The 19,546-nt window shown below is 41.8% G+C and overlaps 2 protein-coding genes across 15 annotated transcripts in view; one reads left to right on the top strand and one right to left on the bottom strand.

Moving 5' to 3' along the window:
• Positions 1–19,546, bottom strand: part of ESRRB (estrogen related receptor beta) — a 140,811-nt gene that overhangs the window by 40,737 nt on the left and 80,528 nt on the right. The window lies entirely within an intron of this gene.
• Positions 1–19,546, top strand: part of LOC146544324 (uncharacterized) — a 175,328-nt gene that overhangs the window by 142,565 nt on the left and 13,217 nt on the right. For 9 of the 12 annotated variants that reach the window (XR_014883665.1, XM_085225367.1, XM_085225369.1 and 6 more), the window contains one exon: positions 135–19,546. This exon is cut by the window's right edge and continues 11,077 nt beyond it. Coding sequence is in view for 1 of the 12 variants with exons in the window: in XM_085225366.1 (XP_085081492.1) it covers positions 9,321–9,597 (277 nt within the window). In the remaining 11 variants the exon portion in view is untranslated. The remainder of the gene's footprint in view (positions 1–134) is intronic. The other 3 variants (XM_085225366.1, XM_085225370.1, XM_085225376.1) reach the window with 1 other exon arrangement.

The raw sequence follows: 19,546 nt of genomic DNA, 5'->3' as shown, positions 1-19,546 counted from the left end.
ACATTACATACATCATTTCTGTCTACTGATATGAATGTACATGTCTGATACACAACAGCTTTACAGTTCTACATCCTTATGATCTCATTTGACCCAAGTATCTCTTGATTTTCCTTTCTCTGTTTCATCGTCAGCATTTGACCTCATCTCCCATCTCCAGGAATCGATCATACAAGTCCATTATTTGGCAAGATGATTGACCTTGAGACTATGGGCAGGCATCTCACGTTCCTGGGCTGCTTTGCCTGGTGTTACTTGAGAGGGATCAAGAGTTTAGTCCCACTCAGGGACAGAGTGATGAGTTGATGAATCCCCATGCTTTTCCCAGAAAAGCAGAAAGCAAAGCAAAAAGCTGCTGTGCTGGCCAGTTCAGGAACCTTTCTCTACCTGAGGGGTGCATAGTAATAAAAACCTGAAGATCACCAGGCGTAGAAACATGAGATTGGGATCAAAGTGGAAGGCAAAACCACCATAAAAAAAAAACTTTTCTGCACTGAGGAACTCCACAGAAAAAGAAGCTGAAGTTGCATGTTAAGGGCAGACAGAGGACAACACTATGAAAAAGGCATGACAAGGAGGTAAGCTGAACTGTCAGATTCAGTCAGGTAAGTTCAAATCCCAGCTTCTGTCTCTTAAAAAGCCCAGAATCCACTGACTGGGAAGAAATGAAGGAGCAACAAACAAGATTCTGAACTGTATTAGAAAAGATACTGAAAACTGGGAGTAGAAGGACTTCAGAGAATTAAGGTTAAACAGAGGTGACAGAAGTCCTCTGCACCTGTGCTTATATCTGCTCCAACTAGGACAACATTGCACATTCTTCATGTTAGCCACGTGTAAAACAGACTCAGCCTGGTACACCTCCATCTTAATGGCACCCTTTACAAATCCGAAGTCAAACCTGAATATGGAAAACAGAGCTACTCCTGCTATGGCTGGTTGTTGGAGCATAAGGCTGTTCACTTTTTCAGATTTGGAAGTATTTTTGGAAGTCCTGTCTACCGTATTAGTGTAGTATAGTGTAATCACTATTTGCAAGACAAGATGCCACAGTGGAGTTTACCTAGGAACACTGCTCTCCCAGGCCATCATAAACCAGGGAATCACAAAAAAGACAGGACGGTTGTTTGCAAACACTTCTCAGAACTGCTGTCATAGGTCCAGACCTCACTGTTTAAAAAAAATCTTAGTTCTGAACTGATAAACTTGAAGACTAGCACTGTTTTGTCACCAGCAAGTTGTGGGAAGCTGGATTTGCCTCAAACAGACTCAGTGAGGTGTTTCTGTCGACTAGGAAAAAATAACAGAAAAAAAGGTTAGATCAGTCTCCTAGGACCAACTCACTTCTGAACTCACAACCTCAGTTATGCAGGCTGCCATACAGTGACTGTCTGGTGGTCAATCAAATACAGCAACAAAACCCTACATGCTTACAGTTGAGGATACTCTTTTCCTTTCAGTGAGACATAGCAAGTTCTGGTTAGGTTTGAACAAGTGCTTTACAGACAAAAGCCCTTAGCACCAAGACAGACCAAAAACCACAGCTAGGGTGTATCCACTCATTCCAGAGTTGTGTTTTTCTTTTGTGTCCTCGGGTACAACTTGCATAGCTGACTAATGGGCAGTAGACACTGAGTTAAGCCTTTCCAGCTCTGACTTTCTACAAGTCCCACAGAGATCCCATTGTGATTTTTAAGCAGACTCAGTGTGTCCCCTGGCAAGAAAAAAAAAAATATATTGAACTTCAAGAATGGTTAAACATTTTTTTGCAAAGAGTTCAAAGTGATGAACAGCCATTTTGCTCAGCTCTAGTTACCTTAATAGGAAAGTAAAAGGAGAGAGACTTGATCCAACTCTCCTTTGCGCTGGCACAGGAAACTCCGTTACTATTTCTGTGCCCATGTAACAGGCTTAGAGGTTCTAAACATTTCATTCTTTTCACCTTTCCTCATCATAGGTCATTCCTTCTAATCCCTTTAGCATCTTTGTGGCCTTTCTTTGGACTCATTCCAGCTTACTTAGGTCTTGCAGCAAGGTGCCCCGAGTCGCACACTGCAATGATGCCACAGCAGTACAGGGCAGAGACTCTCCAGAGAGTGAGTGCACAGTCAGGCAGACTTACAGGCCAGCCATGTGTAGCTTCACTAGCCATTAGCCTGCACACCAGCTCACATCACTGCATACCCACTGTCTCACAAGTTCTCAGAACTTAAGCTGCTTTGCCACCTTGCTGTGCACAATATGAAATTTGGATTCTTCCTGTTCTAAAGTAGATCTGATATCACCTTTAAAGCACACACCACTAATTTTTACTTGTTTTATCAAAGCCAAGTCCTTTTAATAACGCTCATTTTTTCAGCCTAGATTTTTTTTTTTAAACGCTGATTTGTTTTTAATATCTTTCAGTTGTGTCAACTGTAAATTTAAGAATTATATCTCTTACATTTTCCTTCAGGTCGGTAATGAATATTTAAAGCCAAAATAGCACCCTTTTGGACACCACCTTTGCAGAAGGATAAAGAATGTCTATAACCCTTCTGTTTATACTCTGTCAGCTAATCCATGATTCATTTCACAGGATTTGTATCAAAACCAATTTGATCTAATTTCCCTAATAAGATCTTACACAGCTTTGTGTCAAAAGCTCATGCATGGTCCAGAGACAGTCTATCCACTGCTTTCTTTTTGCCCACTAATTATCTAATTGTATCAAGAAAGGTTATTGTCTGACTACTCTCGTTTCATAAACCCACTGCTGTTTATCACTGATGATGTTGTTAGCCTTTGTGTGCACACTGCTGTCAGACAAGTATGCTCTGATCTCAGTGATCCTGGATGTAAATATGCAGGTTTAGACCAGGATTGTGCTTTAGGTGCTCCCATGCCTTTAGTGTTACCTCTTTTGAGCAGTGATGTTGATTTCATATTAGAAATTTCTCCAATTTTTTTCTATCCTTTCACCCTTTGCTACTTCTCTACAAAGTTCATTACACATTTTCTGATTTTTTTTTGTTTTTTTTCTTTTGCCAGAAATAGTCATTTGTAGCTATGTTCATCTTATTATCCCAGTTCTAGATAAGGAAATGACATCAGTATTTTCTAACTACAAGCCTTTACTTGCCTCAAGAGACAAAACCAGAGGTGGGTCACAGCTGCTTTCACGATAGCTAGAACAGTATCTGTTGCTGTTACAGAAAGTAGCTTTCCCCTATCAATAGGATTCTCTATCAGCTACCATATCCCAAATTCGGTAACTTAATTCCATCTGAGCAGCTCCAAGTGCCAATGCAAAACCAAGTATCTGACCCTGCATGTTCTCCATGCAGCACTCCCTATTCCAAATAGGAGCTAGGGAAGTTTAGAAGCATTACTGCTGATGTTCTCTAGTGGATGATCTCAATACATTATCTTCAACAAGAAAAAGAAGGTTATCTCAGTGCTATACTCTTTTCTTGAAGGAACTTAGGAATGAGCATCAGAAGTTCTGCCATGTAGGCCAGTCCTTCTGCCAGTATTTTCTGATTAAATCACATAGCCACCAACACAGCCTGCTGGAGATTTTCAACATTAAGACTGAAGTTGTCATTAAAACGTATCTGAAATATATCTATCTAATGTAGTATGAACATGAGTAATGAGCGAGCAAGTGAACATCCTCTCATAAATTCCTCAGAACAAAACCTTTTTTTTCCCCATGTACAAGGAGCAATTGTAAAGGTCAGAAATGGGCTTTTTTGGTGGTTTTCACAGATGGACATAGACTCCAGACAGAATTCTATTCTGAAAAGTCCTGTGATCTACCATAAATTGAGGAGCCCCGCAGGCAACATGCTGGTACAGCTTGCAACTTCCAGATTCTCTATGGCTTTGCTTGTGGTTCTCTACATTAGTCCTGAAGGTCACAACTGGGGAGTCGTCGCAGTTAAATAAGGCTTTATTGAAAAAAACTGAGAAAGCTGCCACTATAAATCTGCTCACTTTATGTTCCAACCTGTGACAAAATCATGCTTTGGATTGCACTGACATTTTTAGACCAGCCATGGAAGTTTAAAGATTCTTTAATAAGCAGAAACACCAACAATTAAACAGTTTAAAAAATCCAACCTTTCCATGTTACAGGCCTATTTTTACTACCAGTATTTTAACAATACCCAGGTGACAAACTTACACTGCATGTGAAAATGAGATGTGCATATCATGCCATGATGCCACTGGGGCAAGACAGACTTTGTGTCCTCTGTGGGCCATATGAGAGAGCTTCACAACTCATAGCTGGCTGACAAGCACTAGATCAGCTTCTCGAACACTCACCACAGCCCCAAGAACAAGCCAAATTTTGTCAGGTGGCTTTTTTTAGATACAGAAGCAAATAATATTTTCTAAATGGCAGGCTAGACATGACAGCTGCAATAATAACCTGAGTAATTATAGGGTGCAGGCACAAGGCATTCATACCACAGGGCCAAGTGGCTCCCACCTGTGGGCTCTACTTGCACCACAGACAGCTCATGCATGGCCCTGGCTCTCAGCCTCCCATGTACTGTTGGGAGCAAGGCCTGTCCTGCCCCGCTGCTTCATTTGAACCTCAAATAAGAGGGACATCATCTAGAGACACTGGTGCATCCTGCCTGACAGATCTTTTCCGTACAACGGTCTGAGAAATAATGGGATCTGCTAATGTGTCACTTCTGTGCAGTAAGTAATTGTGGAAAAGTCAGTCCTAACCACCACGGTCCAGGAAGCTCTTCTGAGAATATTCTATCACACAGGAACATATCCTGCACCCAGGGCAAACTTTATTTCCCCAAAAGCCTGGGTACTGCGTGGGTGACAGGCTTAATTACCAAGTTGGGTGCCAGATCATAAACAGAAATTGCCAAGATATCAGTACCTAGGATTTAGAAGGTTTTACTTAAAACATAGCTTTTTGCTTTGCTATAAAGGATAAGACAGTCATAACCTCAAATCAACCTAAATATTTTTCTCTGGAGTGCAAATATGATTCCTAAGGGTTCTGTCGTGCTTGGTAGCAGCAGCTTCCTTTGGCTTGCATAGGCTATGTTGCTATTCTGCAAAGTACAGCAAGACCCAGAGACACTCTGCAAAGCATTCATCCCTAGTATAGCCACATAATAAATACTACCTGCTTGCCTTCAGAACAAACACAAATCATAGCTTAGCAAAACATTGATGAGTTTGCTGGAGTGGATAACACTTCTCCACAGCATGAACACCAATCTGGACAGTCAGGTTGTAACAAGGTGCAATTGTCAGCATTTTTTTTATAAATGCAATACACCGTCCTAACTCTAATTGCAATCTTTTCTGTTGCTTCTGGCTCTGCTGGGCATCTGGACCTGGCTTATTCTGGACAAATGCATCACACTTGGCTTGCCATTTAAACTTGCTTTGAAGAGAGAGATGGACTTTTAAATTTGCTTCGTAATTTGAGGAGGTCAGGCAAAGAATTTTTGAGTCAAAAGGCTGAAGCATCTAAAAGGTAAATGTGACAGGTAGCCAACAAAGTGCTAGAGCTCCTCAGCTGCAAGAGTCAGCCGAAAGACCTGTCTCCAGTGTCAGCCCTGAGATGGACTGCATTATATGAGGTCTCCTGAAGTGGGTTGTGGTATGAGACAGTTCTGTCACGTAGTCTGGAAGAAAAGATTCCTTGCACAGGAGTGGGCAAAGGAAGTCCAAGCTGGGTTCTTTTGCTAGATAAGGAGATGCAGGAAAGCAAGTACACATACTCTGGTTTTTATACAAATAGTATTTGCTTGTCTAATGCCCAGAAGACATTTTTATCCCTTTGACCCGTAGTGTAACCAGAGAACAGTTACGTATCAGTAGATTTGTTCCAGTCCAAGTTAGCTGGCACTAATGAAAGCCACAACAGCAAACTTGTCTGGAGGCTGCTTAAGAAATAAAAAGCTTGCTCATGGGCAGAAGACATTATGGATTTCCTGCTAGCCTTCATCCCTCTTCTCCTTCTTGTAATTTCTCTTCACACTTAAGACAAGGCTCTTGTTAGTTAATGGTAAGAAGTATTACACAGATGAAGTGACAATTAATCTGGAGGTGTGGCATACATTATCAGCTCACTCTCTTATTAACACATTGCCTTTTGAAGGTACCTTGCCCTATGGTGTACTAATGGCTGTTCCTTTAGAGTGAATCGTTTTAGCACTTGAGCTAATGCTTCTACTTAGACTTACCATTGATACCACTATGAAAGAAGGATCAGGATCCACTTGCTATTCACTGTTTATCTAAATTCTACCATCACCCTTTTTTCCTCCTGTTGTCATTCTATATTTCACATCTCCAGGCTGTCTGTACCTTCTTCCTCTAATATTTCCACATTTGGAAGATTGCTCACGCCAGTTCAACATTTTTGCTTGCATATGGCAAAGCTAGACACAGTAATCCCTGTTGAAATGCTCGACTAGACCTTCATTTATTCTTGAATGTTTCTTTATACCTCGTCTATCTAGGGCACTTCTAATCTATATCTCTCAGTACCTTCAGTGTCCTTCAGACACTAGTGAATGATACTCATACAACAACATATTCAGTAGAGCACTTCAAATACTCATACGTCAGAATTTTGCATTCACCTTTTCAGCTGAGCAAGGAAAGGAAAACCTCCAGAAGAGTCATTCATGTCACATTCATTTTTGCACCCTGGCCTGATCCATCGTCTCATCTCACACAGACCTCTTTTTTCACTCAGTACCATCTTAGCATTTCTGACAGAAAACTGCCACCAGTGCAAATTCCTCAGCCTGCACTTCCTTGTATTTGAAGATATCCACTGAAGGCACTCCTCTCTTCAGCTTTGCCTACAATTCGTGATGAAAAATAGCAAAAAAAAAAATATAAAGAAAGACACTGAAGTACTATTTAATTCCAGCAAGTGTTTCGGAAAGGATTTAAGATGGGAGCTACCTATCTATCAAGGACGTCATCCTAGAAGGAAATATGAAGAAAGACTACAGAATTAACATTTCTTCTGAATACTAATTTACTGAAAGCGTATCCAAAGTTTATTCAGACAAAATCTGAACTTGAACGTTCTACAGTCTGGAGGCATTCAGGAGTTCTCTGACTTTGAGTGATTGCCAATCTTTTGGAATTTTTCTTACATCTCAACACTTAAAGCTGCAGCAGGACTCTGCTTTTTTCTCCCATCCCTGCCAAGACAATCCAGACAGGACAGATGGGCTTTGCCTAGATTCCACCTATAGCTCTTGAAGAAATCTATAATTAAGTAGCTCATCATCAGAAACATTACTCAAAACTAGATGGATCCTGAAAAAACTTATTAAAATTAGTTTCACATACATGAGAGCATGTAAAATAACAATGGACAATTACTGCTTTTCAATTTGAACTTTTTTTTTTTTAATCCCTGCCTTTCCTGGGAGGATTTTTAAGACAATATAGAAACAAAGCAAGGTAACTGTGTGAGAGCAAACACTGAATCTGGCACAGGGAAGCCATCCCAGAACCATTAAAAGAGTGGAAGTGGGAGTGGGCAGAGTGGTGGGGAGGGAGAAGAGAACTGTCTGGGGGTAAGGGCAGGCAAGAGACTCGTGCTACAAACTGGAGTCATGATGTGGCACAGAACAGAGAAAGGGATTACAGTGGAGAGCCCACTGTGGCTAACAGAAACCGTAGGTCTGGGGAGATGCTTCTGCACACCTTAGACTACTGTAACATACAGGATTATCATTACCTACCTACTTAAGATATCCCAAAAGTTCACTTTTGCTGAGTCTTTAAAACCTCACCACTGGTAGTTTTCAGCATATTTTCTATAATCATAGAATCACAAGGTTGGAAAGCAAGATCATCTAGTCCAACCGTCCTCCTACTACCATTGCTACCACAAGCACTTAAACCATCTCTCGTAGCTCCACATCCAGATGCCTCTTGAACACTGCCAGGGACGGCAACTCCACCACCTCCCTGGGCAGCCATTCCAGTGCCTGACCACTCTCTGAGAGAAAAAGTTCTTCCTTATGTCTAACCTAAACCTCCTCTGGTACAGCTTGTGGTCATTTCCTCAGGTCCTGTTTGTTGCCTGGGAGAAGAGGCCAAATTCCTCATCATCACAACCTCCCTTCAGGAAGTTGTAGAGTGCAATAAAGTCTCCTCTGAACCTCCTTTTCTCCAGACTAACACTCTAAGTAGCTAGTTGTAGCTGACCCAAATTCCAACCTTGAGCCCTAATGACTTGTTTTAAATCCACTTCATTCATCCATTGTTCAGACTGTCCCCATTTCCTTCCAGTCCACTTGACCCTCAGACCCCATGATGTTCTGCTTACCTGCCAGAACAAGAGATGAGAAGACCACCACAGGCAATAAACTCCTTTGCAGATAAAAAATTGTGTAATGGAACAAGTACATGCTTCATTTCCCCATCATTCTGGCTTATATTGTACATTCTTTTATCTTGAAACCAACAAAAACTTCCACCCAAAACAAATTCTGCACTTAAATTCCCTACATTTTCCTCACAAATTAACAACACTGAGTGTACAACTAAATGTTGTTAAAAAAAAATAATCAAGCGTTCCTTTCTATTATGACTAATAAATCTCCTCATCCTAGGAAATTTTCACTTTTCCTTGTTCGTAAAGAATTGAAAGAGAAAAAATAAGCAAGCTATGAGATCTTCGACCTCAGTTTTACCTCCCGGTCTCATTCTTTACAGTGTTCCTACTAATGGGCAAACAGAGGCCAAGACACACACGATAACACAGGCAGATGGACAGCTAGGCATCTACAAAGATTTACAGCTGCTTCTGCACTTTCACACACTACTTTTCTAAGATAGGCTTTATTCAATAGGGAACCTGTACATGCAAGTTATACATACACACAAATTTATCACACAAATATACACAACCCCATTCCTCACTTTCAGACATCCCTTCTTTCCTCATTACCTAGGTGGATGCATCTAGGTACCATTCCAGTAGATTCACTACAGAAGCCAAACTATGATCTCATATTTTCAGATCATCATAGTGAGTGTTCAGATCTTTATAGGAAATAGAGTGCAATAAAGCAAAAGATTTAAAAAAATTAAAAATACAAAAGAAATCAAATTAAAATACATAAATTAATAAGAATAAAAAGAAAAGAAAAAAAAGAAAAAGATCACTGCCTAACAGGGCTACACCACCTGCAGCTTGCACTGTGACCATGGCTCTATGTCTACCAGAGCACAAGAGGGAAAAGCCTGCGTATGATTTTACATGTCTGCACTCTGTCTCATTTAGTATTTGAGCACTCTTTGTTCTCTGTCCAAAGGTCTGGAGCCCTTTGCAGACACATCTCAGAGGGGGCTGCCCTCTTCAAGGAAGGGATGGAAAAAGAAGCAAGTTTCAGCAACCCCCAGCCCGGGGTGACCCAGCCCACCCTGCCCACACGTCCTCCCTGCTGTGCTTGTTCCGTTTGCCCTTGGAATGCTATCACTTATTATCACGCTGACTTCTCCAGATGGGGCATTTTGGCTATTGATCTGATAAATAAACAGCCTGCTCGCTCGATCAAAATGTTATTTTGCATTTCAATTACTGTTCACTAATGCAACCTTCATCCCGCCAAGAGCGCTGCTGGCAATGACACTCGACCTGGCACAGGCGTTTGCAAGCAAATTCGGCAGCGCCTGCTGCAAGCACCTAACGGGATTACCAACCTCCATTAGACTCATAGATGGAGAAGGAGATGGACGGGCAGTACTGGGCCGAGAGGGGAACAGATGCATGCAGAATAGAAGGTGTGAGAAACCTGGACGAGAGGTGAGCATAAGTAGAGGCAGAAATCCATTGACAACAGAGCTATGCCAAATATTTTGATGTTGGGAGGTCTCAAAAGCTAACTACATCCCCTCCAGCCACCTCCCCTGACATAGCAGATAGACTGAGCTCACTGTGTGTGAGCCATGCAAGAGTTCAGAGCAATGGGAAATGGAAATCAATGTCTGGTGATGAGCCAGCAGTAAGCACTGCAAACCCATCAGAGCAAACAGGGCCATTTCTGAAGCAGGTTCTGCAGCCTAGGCCCACTCACATTCAGCTGCACGAGGGATGCAGTGTGAAAACCCGAAGGGAAGAAATCCTGTAACTCCTTGATGTTTCCTCCAGTAGAGCAGGAAGTACCAAAAAGAGTAAGAAAGGGGTACTCAGTTCTGTTGGTAAGATATGGCAGGTGTTGGTCTCTACTGATTCAGCGTTCTGTTTACACCAGGGAATACTTTGCCAAATCCCCAAACTGATTTCACTCAAAGCCAACCAGCAATGAGAAACACAGCACAGCAAGTCAGCAAGTGGCCACCAGCAGTGAGGTCAGGCATAGCTGTTTGGTTAAGAGGCCGCTTTTAGTCCTGAGCTCTTCTATTCACATCATGTGCTTCACCAGGTAGCCTTGCTTTAGCTCTTTCAGAAGCAGACTCCTACTGTATGATGCAGAACACACCTTGCCCATCACTTTTTTCCCCCCTAAATTTCTAAATGCAATTTAACATGTTACCATAAGCTGACCCAGCCATTCAGCATGCAAGCGGTGTTAAGTCCTGTCGCCAACCACTGTATAGCATATAGGAAGGTGTTGGATTTAGTTCCCAAGTGACAAAGTAATATACATAGTCAAGAAAGTGCATTTATTGTTATTTCAAAAAATCCTTTGACAAAGATCTTTCACCAGAACTTGACTATCTTCCATTTCATTACCAGACAGCATCCAGACTGAAACTGCCAGTCATCTATGAGTTAAAAATAAACAAACTCACATAACGTCCTGACATTATATAAACGTAATGCTAAGTATAACACAATGAATGAAATCAATGTGATGCATAAGGACAGGATCTATAACTCCACACACTCACACTTCATCTGCTTTGTGTGCCCGGCTCCCTCTGCCCTTGGCAAACCAGGCCTGTCCCCAGCCACCTCTCTCTGGTCAGGTCTGAGTGGATCTCCTTGTTTACCTGCTGCTTTGTAGCTCAATCTATTGGAAGAGTCTTATCTAGAAGTAGAGTTGCTGATCCGTTTTGCACCTAGATTACATTTCTCCTCAGCATTAGGCACTGATGTCCCAAACGCAGCCCAAGGACCCATATGTATGTTATTGCTGCTAGTCACTGGTTCTGTACTTACAACACAGAATAGGCAGGTATAAGGTACTGAGTACTCATAATGCAGCCAAAAAGTCTCATACTCTAATTCCAATCTCAACACTAATTTGGTAGACTTCAACAAGTCACTGCAGAACTCCAAGACACTGCTTCACCAACTGAAAAGCACAGATACGGTCCTGAACAACCTCTCAGGAACACCAAGAGCGTTAATCAGCAACTATGCTTGAAAGAATGGAGCATATAGGTGGAAGTGTTAAATAAGATAATGGACAGATGAGATGCTATGCTCAAGTGATGACCCGAGGATGAGGCTGTTGATGTTGTCTACCCAGATTTCAGCAAGGTCTTTGACTGTATTTTCCCCAGTATTCTCCTGGAGAAGTTGACAGCCCATGGCTCAGATGGTTACAGTCTTTGCTGGGTAAAGAACTGGCTGGATGGTTGGACTCAGAAACTGGTGGTAAATTAAGTTAAATCCAGCTAGTGGTAATGACTAGTGTACCCCAGGGGGCAGTACAGGGTCTTGTCCTGCTTGATATCTTCATTGTTAACCTGGACAAGGGGATTGGGTGCATCCTCAGCAAGTTTGCACTCCGCACCGCAAGGAAGTGTCGATCTGCCTGAAGGTAGGAAGGTGCTGAGGAATCTGAACAGACTGGATCACTAGGCTGACGCCAATGGGAAAAGTTCAACAAGACCAAATGCCTGGTCCTGCACTGCGGTCACAACAACCCCATGCTCCAGGTTTGGGGCAGAGTGGCTGGAAATCTGTGCAGAGGAAACGGACCTGGGGATATTGGTTGTTGCTTGGTTAAACAGGAGCCAGCAGTGTGCCCCAGTGGCCAAGATGATCAATGGCATCCTGGCTTGTATCAGAAATAGTGCAGTCAGCAGAAGCAGGGAGGTGATTGTCCCCTGTACTCAACTCTGTTGAGTCCCTCTCTACAAAACGTCGAGGCCCTGGAGTCCGTCCAGGAAGACAAGGAAGCTGGTGAGGAGACTGGAGCACAAGTCTTATGAGGAGCAGCTTGGGGATCTGGGACTGTTTAGTTTGGAAAAGAGGAGGCTCAGAGGAGACACTATAGCTTTCTACAATTCCCTGAAAGAAGGTTGTAGTGAGGTGGGGGTCAGCCTCTTCTCCCAGGTAACAGCAATAAGACAAGAGGGAATGATCTCAAATAGTGCCAGCAGATGTTCAGGTTGTATATGAGGAAAAACTTTTCAGAAAGAGTGGCTAGGCAGTGCCCAGGAAGGTGGTTGAGTTACTGTTCTTAGAGGTGTACATGAAACGTGTAGATGTGGTACTAAGGAACACAGTTTAGTGGGCAATATCAGTGGTAGGTGGACAGTTGGACTAGATTATCTTAGAGATCTTTTCCAACCTCAATGATTCTATGATTAGCAGCAGAATTTGAACATCCTTCTTCAGCACTGTAGCCCAGAGCTTAGCTTGTGTAAGAAGTAGTTACAGTTTTCTTGCATGCAAGCTAGCCAGAGAGGAATTGGATTCACAAATCTGTATTATACAGATCAATTCTGACCTCCTCTTGCGTCTGACTGCCCTTTATACCGAATCCCCTGTGACCCAGTCTACACAATAAACTTATCTCTAATACTGCCTAATCCTATCTCCAGCTCTCTGGGTGCTATTTCACACACCAACTGTCTCCTGACCACACCACCATACAACCCATTTTTATGTTTTCCTTCACAGCTAAACTTTGCTAGAAGTTTTTCATCAAGAACTAATTGTGTTAAAGAAAGATTTTCTATTTTCTTACAGGAAAATGTCCAATTTCGTTTTGTACTGTAAGATTTCCAAAATAAGCATAAACAAAGTGAGATGCTTAGTTTTGCTTTGTTCCTAATACTTTGTTTACTCTTTCGTGTGCTGCCTTGTGTTCTTTGACTGGCCAAGCACTCACTGTTTGAAGAACATACTGTAAAAAAAAAAAAAAAAAAAAAAAAAAAAAAAAAAATTGTGAGTTTTCTCAAAATAAGCTTCAACAGATTTTCTACTCAGCTTAAAATTTCATGTTGCAGCCAGATTTAGGATGAAACAACATTGGCACTTCTTGCATCTTGCACACAGCCCTCTGCTTGCTCTTCACTGAGCAGGTCTATTTTCTCTGTACTTAATCAAAAGCACATATTTCTAATGTACATAGAGATGCTTTGATACACTTCTTACGTTAAGCTGCCTCTTCAGTGAGGCAGCTTAATGAAATGAATACTGGCAAATAAACTACATCTAAATCACCCAAAAAGTTGGAACTCTACATAAAAGTTCCAGAATTCAAGACTTTGGTGGAAGCTGTGACATCAACTCATGTAAAACAGTCATTCTGTCTTACTCAGCCTTTTTACATGGTAGGGATTAACTACGTGTCAAGGAGCATCACACAGCCAAAAATCGACCCCTCCATTTTGAAAGCTGAGTGCAACTGGAAAAATCTCACTCTGCTTTTCTGTTTGGTGCCTTTTAAGCTTTACCCCATTCTTTCTGCATCACAATGAAATGACTGCTGGCATGTGATCAGAAACTCAGAAATCCTGGCTCCGTATCAACTTACAAAAATTGACCTGGACATTTTATCCACTTTGATGAGAACATGAATGAAACTTCTTTCTCATTCACTCATGAGGAAAATGCTGCTGCTTAGCACCAGCACAAGTACTCCACTTTGCAACCCACTGAGGAAGCATTGTTGAAATTAATATAAATGTCCTACCTGCTATCTGAATCCTATCCAGCATTTTGTAGTGACAGTCAAAATAAATGACAAGTGGTTGGAATAAGATCCTATCTCTCCGTTTAAGTCTTGATCCAACTGCCACTGAAATTAAATAGGTTTTTTTTGTTGAACAGGAACAGAAAAGTTATCTGAATGTTGGACACTGCAGCTATCCCAAGCCCTCCATTGTACTTCTGGACATTTACCTTCTAATGTAAAACCACAACTTCTACAAGAACACTTTTATTTCAAATATTCCTCCTTTCCATCTGTTGGGAAAGATAAGTTTTTTTCTTATTTGAAATAAAAGTGTGTTTGATAACCAAGATCCTATTCCTAAACCCTGGTGCATAGTGAATCTCTCCACGCACCTCCATCATCTGGAGCTGTGCTGAGCAGGTGACTGGCCTAAGCATTCCTTAGAAACCACACTGCAGTCAGCTGTAACAGGCTTGTCCACCCTGTGCAATTCACTCCTGAGAGCAACAACAGGCTCCCTACAAAGGTCTATCAGATATCTATCTAACAGAAACTCATAGTTAGCAGATAAACAGCCCAAGCTCTAGGAACCTCTGGCAATTATTCTGCTTGCAAAGAAGAGGTCTGTGTTGAAGCAATTTTCTTACTTTCTACTTTTCCATCCAACAAAGAACATCATTCTCAAAACAGGATGAATTGAAGGAATCCAAGCTACAAATCAAACAGCTACAACTAGCAAAACCATCTCCAGAGAGAATTTCAGTCCACGGGGTTAACAGCAGCTATTTAGTAGGAAAAGCACTGCTTATCTCAGATACGCCTGAACCGCCTGTTCTGGACACTGAGGTACCAGTTGCAGTGCTAGTGGCATCAACAGCAAACCTGGTACAGAATAGGCTACATCAGCAAGGGAGCCACATAAACTGGACTGCAGTGCTAAGAGAGGCTATTCCTGACCATGTACAAAGCCAGTGCAAACATCACAGAATCACAGAATGGCCAGGGTTGGAAGGGACCTCAAGGATCGTGAATCTCCAACACCCTGCCACATGCAAGGCCACCAACCTCCCCATTTAATACTAGACCAGGCTGCCCAGAGCCCCATCCAATCTGACCTTGAACACCTCCAGGGACGGGGCATCCACAACCTCCCTGGGCAGCCTGTTCCAGCACCTCACCACTCACTCTGTAAAGAACTCAACCTGAATATCAGTGTTTGTTTTTCTATGTTTTCTGTGGATAATTTAGCTGTTTAAGTTCCTGACAAATCTGTAAACTCTTTAAAGTTTCTCTGTCCCAGCAGAACTGCTGGATGGATTTTCAGACCATGAGTGGTTGAGAGCGAGTCTTTTGATATGGACATTCCAAGTAATAAAAGGAAACTGTCAGATTTGGTACAGCAAAAATCTCACACAACAACATGAGATCCCTCCAACGTGACTCATGGCCTATAACCCTGCTGGAAAAATACACAACCAGTCAGACTTGGGACAAGTTTATAAATATGAAGCATGCTTCTGCAAACCGATACGCATTTTGGAAGACTAAAACACAGAATCAAGTTGTACTGCCCAGCTTCAACCTTAACAATGGAAAACTTAGCTGTTTTGCAAAAGCACTGACTTGTAAACCAGACACGTCACCCAAACCTTGTGAACTTCTTTCAGTCCAGATAGATTAATATTGGTCAAAACTAATTAAAAAAACATTGTCTTGCCCTCTAGCAACAAAGTACATACAAAAAGCACTCTGCATTGCAACCCTCCACTTCACATAGCACTTGGAAAAGTCAAGTCTGGAGCAGCAGCAGACGGAGAAGGGGGTTATGGATTCTGGTGTATACTGTCAGAGCACTGTTTATTCTAATCAATCAACTGAAAAAGTAGCAGCTGAGAGTAATTATTAATAATCAAGTAAAATTGGATTATTTCTCTGCACTGCAGTGTTGTCTGGATTGAGAGGCTGGTGTAGAAAAAGTTCATCAGAGCAAGCTACTGCAGTAAAATTGCTGACCTCAGCAGTTCATCAGAGAAGGTGGAAAAGGGAACCTCAACTAAGCATATGGGCAATACAATCTGCTCTGCATGAGGTATAACAAAAATAATTACTGGAAGGCAGCTGAGTCTAGACAGTCAAATCATCATATAGCCAGCTGTATATCTAAGTGACAGTATTAAGACCTACTGCCAAAGCTTTTCAGTTCTGAGGGATTTGTTTTTTGTGACTCTTCATTTCTGAAAGCAGTCAGCTCCCAGTTCCAGACATACTGACTGTAAGGAAGGGGTCTGGATCTTGTGTGAATATGTTTTGCCCTCTGTGCAGCTGTGGTCTTGGTTGATCTTATTCTCAAGCAATGGAATGGAAACACTGCATTATACAATGCATGCAATGTATACATGCAATATGATTAAATATACATCAGAAAGGAATGCTATACCAAACACTCTGCAATATACTCAAGTCCAGATATTTGATGTTTGCCTAAAACAACCACGATGTGGCACTGCACAGAGATATTCTTACCCACAAACACAAATACTGAACTATGACTAAATAACTTGCACTGTTACTGCAAAAACAATGGCTCAGCAACTCCATTAACTAACTTGTAGACAAAATTATATTAGCCATTTGTGTCCATGAGTGCCTTATCCATACAATTACACACGTATCTTTTAAGTGCTTTGCAAACAAAATTTAAGAGCCTTCATTTGAAAATTTAACTCAGACTCAGTATTAACAGTCACTCTGGGTATTAGCCAGAGTGAACTGTCCCTTGCAGTAAACGGAATTGTATCAATGCACAAAATCTAAGCTGCAAGCCCTAAACTCCAAGTAAGAAGAATACTGCCCAGTTACACAGGGAATACACTGTTGCTACTGAAGAAAGCAGAACTTGGAGTTCTTTGACATCTCTGTGCACAAGACCTCAGCCAAACAATTGAATTACCACAGCAAACATTTTCTAACAACTTACTAATTACATTTTCAAATTAAATATTTACTTCTATCATGAGTATTTCTATATCATCAACAGAGTCTGTCATTTCCCCATTAACTTTAGCAATTTCTTAAATGAAAATAATCCTTTACTTAAAGGGTGCAGAACAGAATCTTGAGAATTTCAGTTCCCTCAGAACTTCTGGATGATACAGTATGCTACACAACCTCCCAACACAGGAACAAAGGATGTGACAAGCAAAAGCTTTTTCTCATTACCTGCAGCAAAACACTGTTTTTGGTGTCCCACTGCAAGCACCAGGTATGACAGTCTACTTATTTCTAACGTTTATATTTTTTTCTCCATTTCAGGAAGTGAGGAGAGAAGAGAGATGTAGTTTAATGTGGTGGGGGTTTTTTTTGTTTTTTTTTTGTTTTTTTTTTGTTTTGTTTTTGTTTTGTTTTTGTTTTTGTTTTTGTTTTGAGTCAGATCAGTCTGGAAAAGTTTTGATAGTGTCATCTACCAGAATAGAAGCACTAACTGCAATGTTAGTGTCTGCTTTAGACATCAGCGCACACAGCAGCAGGTAGGAACAGAATGAGAAGAAACAGTGCTGGCTAGTCAGCACTCCAGGTTCTCTGCTTGTGTGGGAAGAAAGGGTTTAGTCCGCCTTGAGGTTCACTTTGCTCTCCCCAGTTTGTGCAAGACCAGAAATCAATCAATTGCACTCTCTCTTCTCCTTCTCTTCCTGGGAAACACTGCAGGAATATCGTGCCCAGGATCTTGTTTAAATCCACGACTCTTCTCTGTCAAGTCAATTCCTCCTATCCTCCCTCAACCTCCTCCTCCCCCCCAAAAAAAACATCCCCTCCCCCTCTCCCTGAAAATGGGTCTTCTGAGCTCGTTTTGCTAATGTATTCTCAAACCAAATTAGGGGCCCTGACTCTCGGTGAAGTTCGTGAGTTAGTCGCCACGATGCACTGAATTAAAGATACCATCTCGGACTCAAATCAGATTAGAGCCCACACACACACATGCAAAAGCCCACTTTCTAATCAATTTTATAAAGGGCCTTCAGCAGAGATACACTAATGGTATTGAGCTAAGATCTTTAAACTAAGTCTGCAAGAAGTCTGCAGAGATAAAATGCACACTGTATTAAAGAGAAAGCTCTTCACTGCGCCCTTCCCACTGGGAACCCAGTGCACACTGGAAGAGCACCTCACAACACTAAGCAGTGTTGTGTGGTGCTCTCCTGAACCCAAGACGTTCCCTCCCACCCTCCTCCTGCAGACCTTTAAGTCCTTTCTTTCAGTTATTGTCAAGCTGCAGCAGAAGGTTCCTGCACAATGGGCAGAAGACATGGGAACTATGATGCCCTGGTATGTGCTAGGAATTAGACATAATGAAAACATGCAGAGCTTTTTAGACCTTTTCCATAAATCTATAATCAGTGGGTGAGTGACCACCTGCTCAGGTTCAATCAGACTTCTCCTTCAATGCAGCTGCCTGCAATCATGTACAAGATGTGAGGCACTGCCATGCTGGTTGGTGCATATAACTGGGATGCCACAGCAGCCGCCTGCTGAGTCACTGTATGGCAAGGGGCTTCCCTTACAGCAGTAGCTGCGCACACGTTTCTTCACATCCTCCTGTCCTCATGTATCTCTGGTTAGCAGTAGAAAGTCTCATGTGTGGCACCACGTTTAGCTCTCTGAAACCAACTCTGGAAATTGAAATGTGGAGCCCAGAAAAGGAAGAGCAAGATAACATAAAATAAAAAATTGTTGGGCAAGACTGCCCACAGATGGTGGCTTTGAAGGGAAGGCAGAAGAAAGGGTTTATAAAAGAAGCTGAAATTGGTGATTTAACAGCGCAGCAGTTGCTTGGCCACCAACAGACAGAGAAGAAAAGCAAACTGAAGACTGTTTTTGCAAGGTGTTCTGTGTCAGACTAGGAAGCAATTTTTTGCTCTTCTTCAATATTTTCAGTAAAAGCACCTCAAAATATTTCACACACTACAAAGTCATATCTCAGAATCCAGCATTAGTCTTTGTAGCTACTCACTTCCTAAGGTGCTGCTTCTAAGAAAAGGATGAGCAAACGTGCTAAGGTAGCAGAAAACCTGTGTCTTAACAAAAATCCCATCAAAAATAGAAATTCCTCTTCAGCTATGAGAAAAAAATGCTTCTAAGATTCTTAAAAGTTCTCATATGCTCAAGATTTTCTTCATTTCTGAAACTCTACCTAGCTAATTGAATTGTGATTTTCTGCATACACAGCAGAAATTGCTCTCAAAATATTGACAGAAATACATCAAACACAAAATACATTTCTCTGACTAGCTAACATACACACTAGCCTAACAACACACTGGAATGGACGACCTGAACTTTCAGAGGACCAGCCTTGAAAAAAGTGAGCCTTCCTTGCAGTTTTTGGACAGGTGACAGCTCGTAGAGCTGGGCAGGACACCAGTGTCCTCCTGCAGCAGAAAAAATCCCAACAGCAACAATTTTCCAAGGTCTTGAGCTCTGCCACAGTATTAGCACAGAACAGTTTCTCAGAGTTTGGATAGACTCTGCTCTCCCTGAGACAGCTTCAGGCCTCACACTGCTGTGGAGTTTTATAATGTTCATGTGCTGAGGACGATGCCAGTTTTCAATGCAATTAACCTTTACAGCCTAATGAAATGGCTCTATTGGCTATGGTGGCAGCAAGGAGCCCCTTGACACTGGCA

Source organism: Meleagris gallopavo, chromosome 5, assembly GCF_905368555.1.
Source record: "Meleagris gallopavo chromosome 5, MGAL_WU_HG_1.1, whole genome shotgun sequence".
NCBI classification, from domain to species: Eukaryota; Metazoa; Chordata; class Aves; order Galliformes; family Phasianidae; genus Meleagris; species Meleagris gallopavo.
The sequence above is the reverse complement of the archived record's forward strand: the minus strand, read 5'-3'. Positions and strand labels throughout refer to the sequence as shown.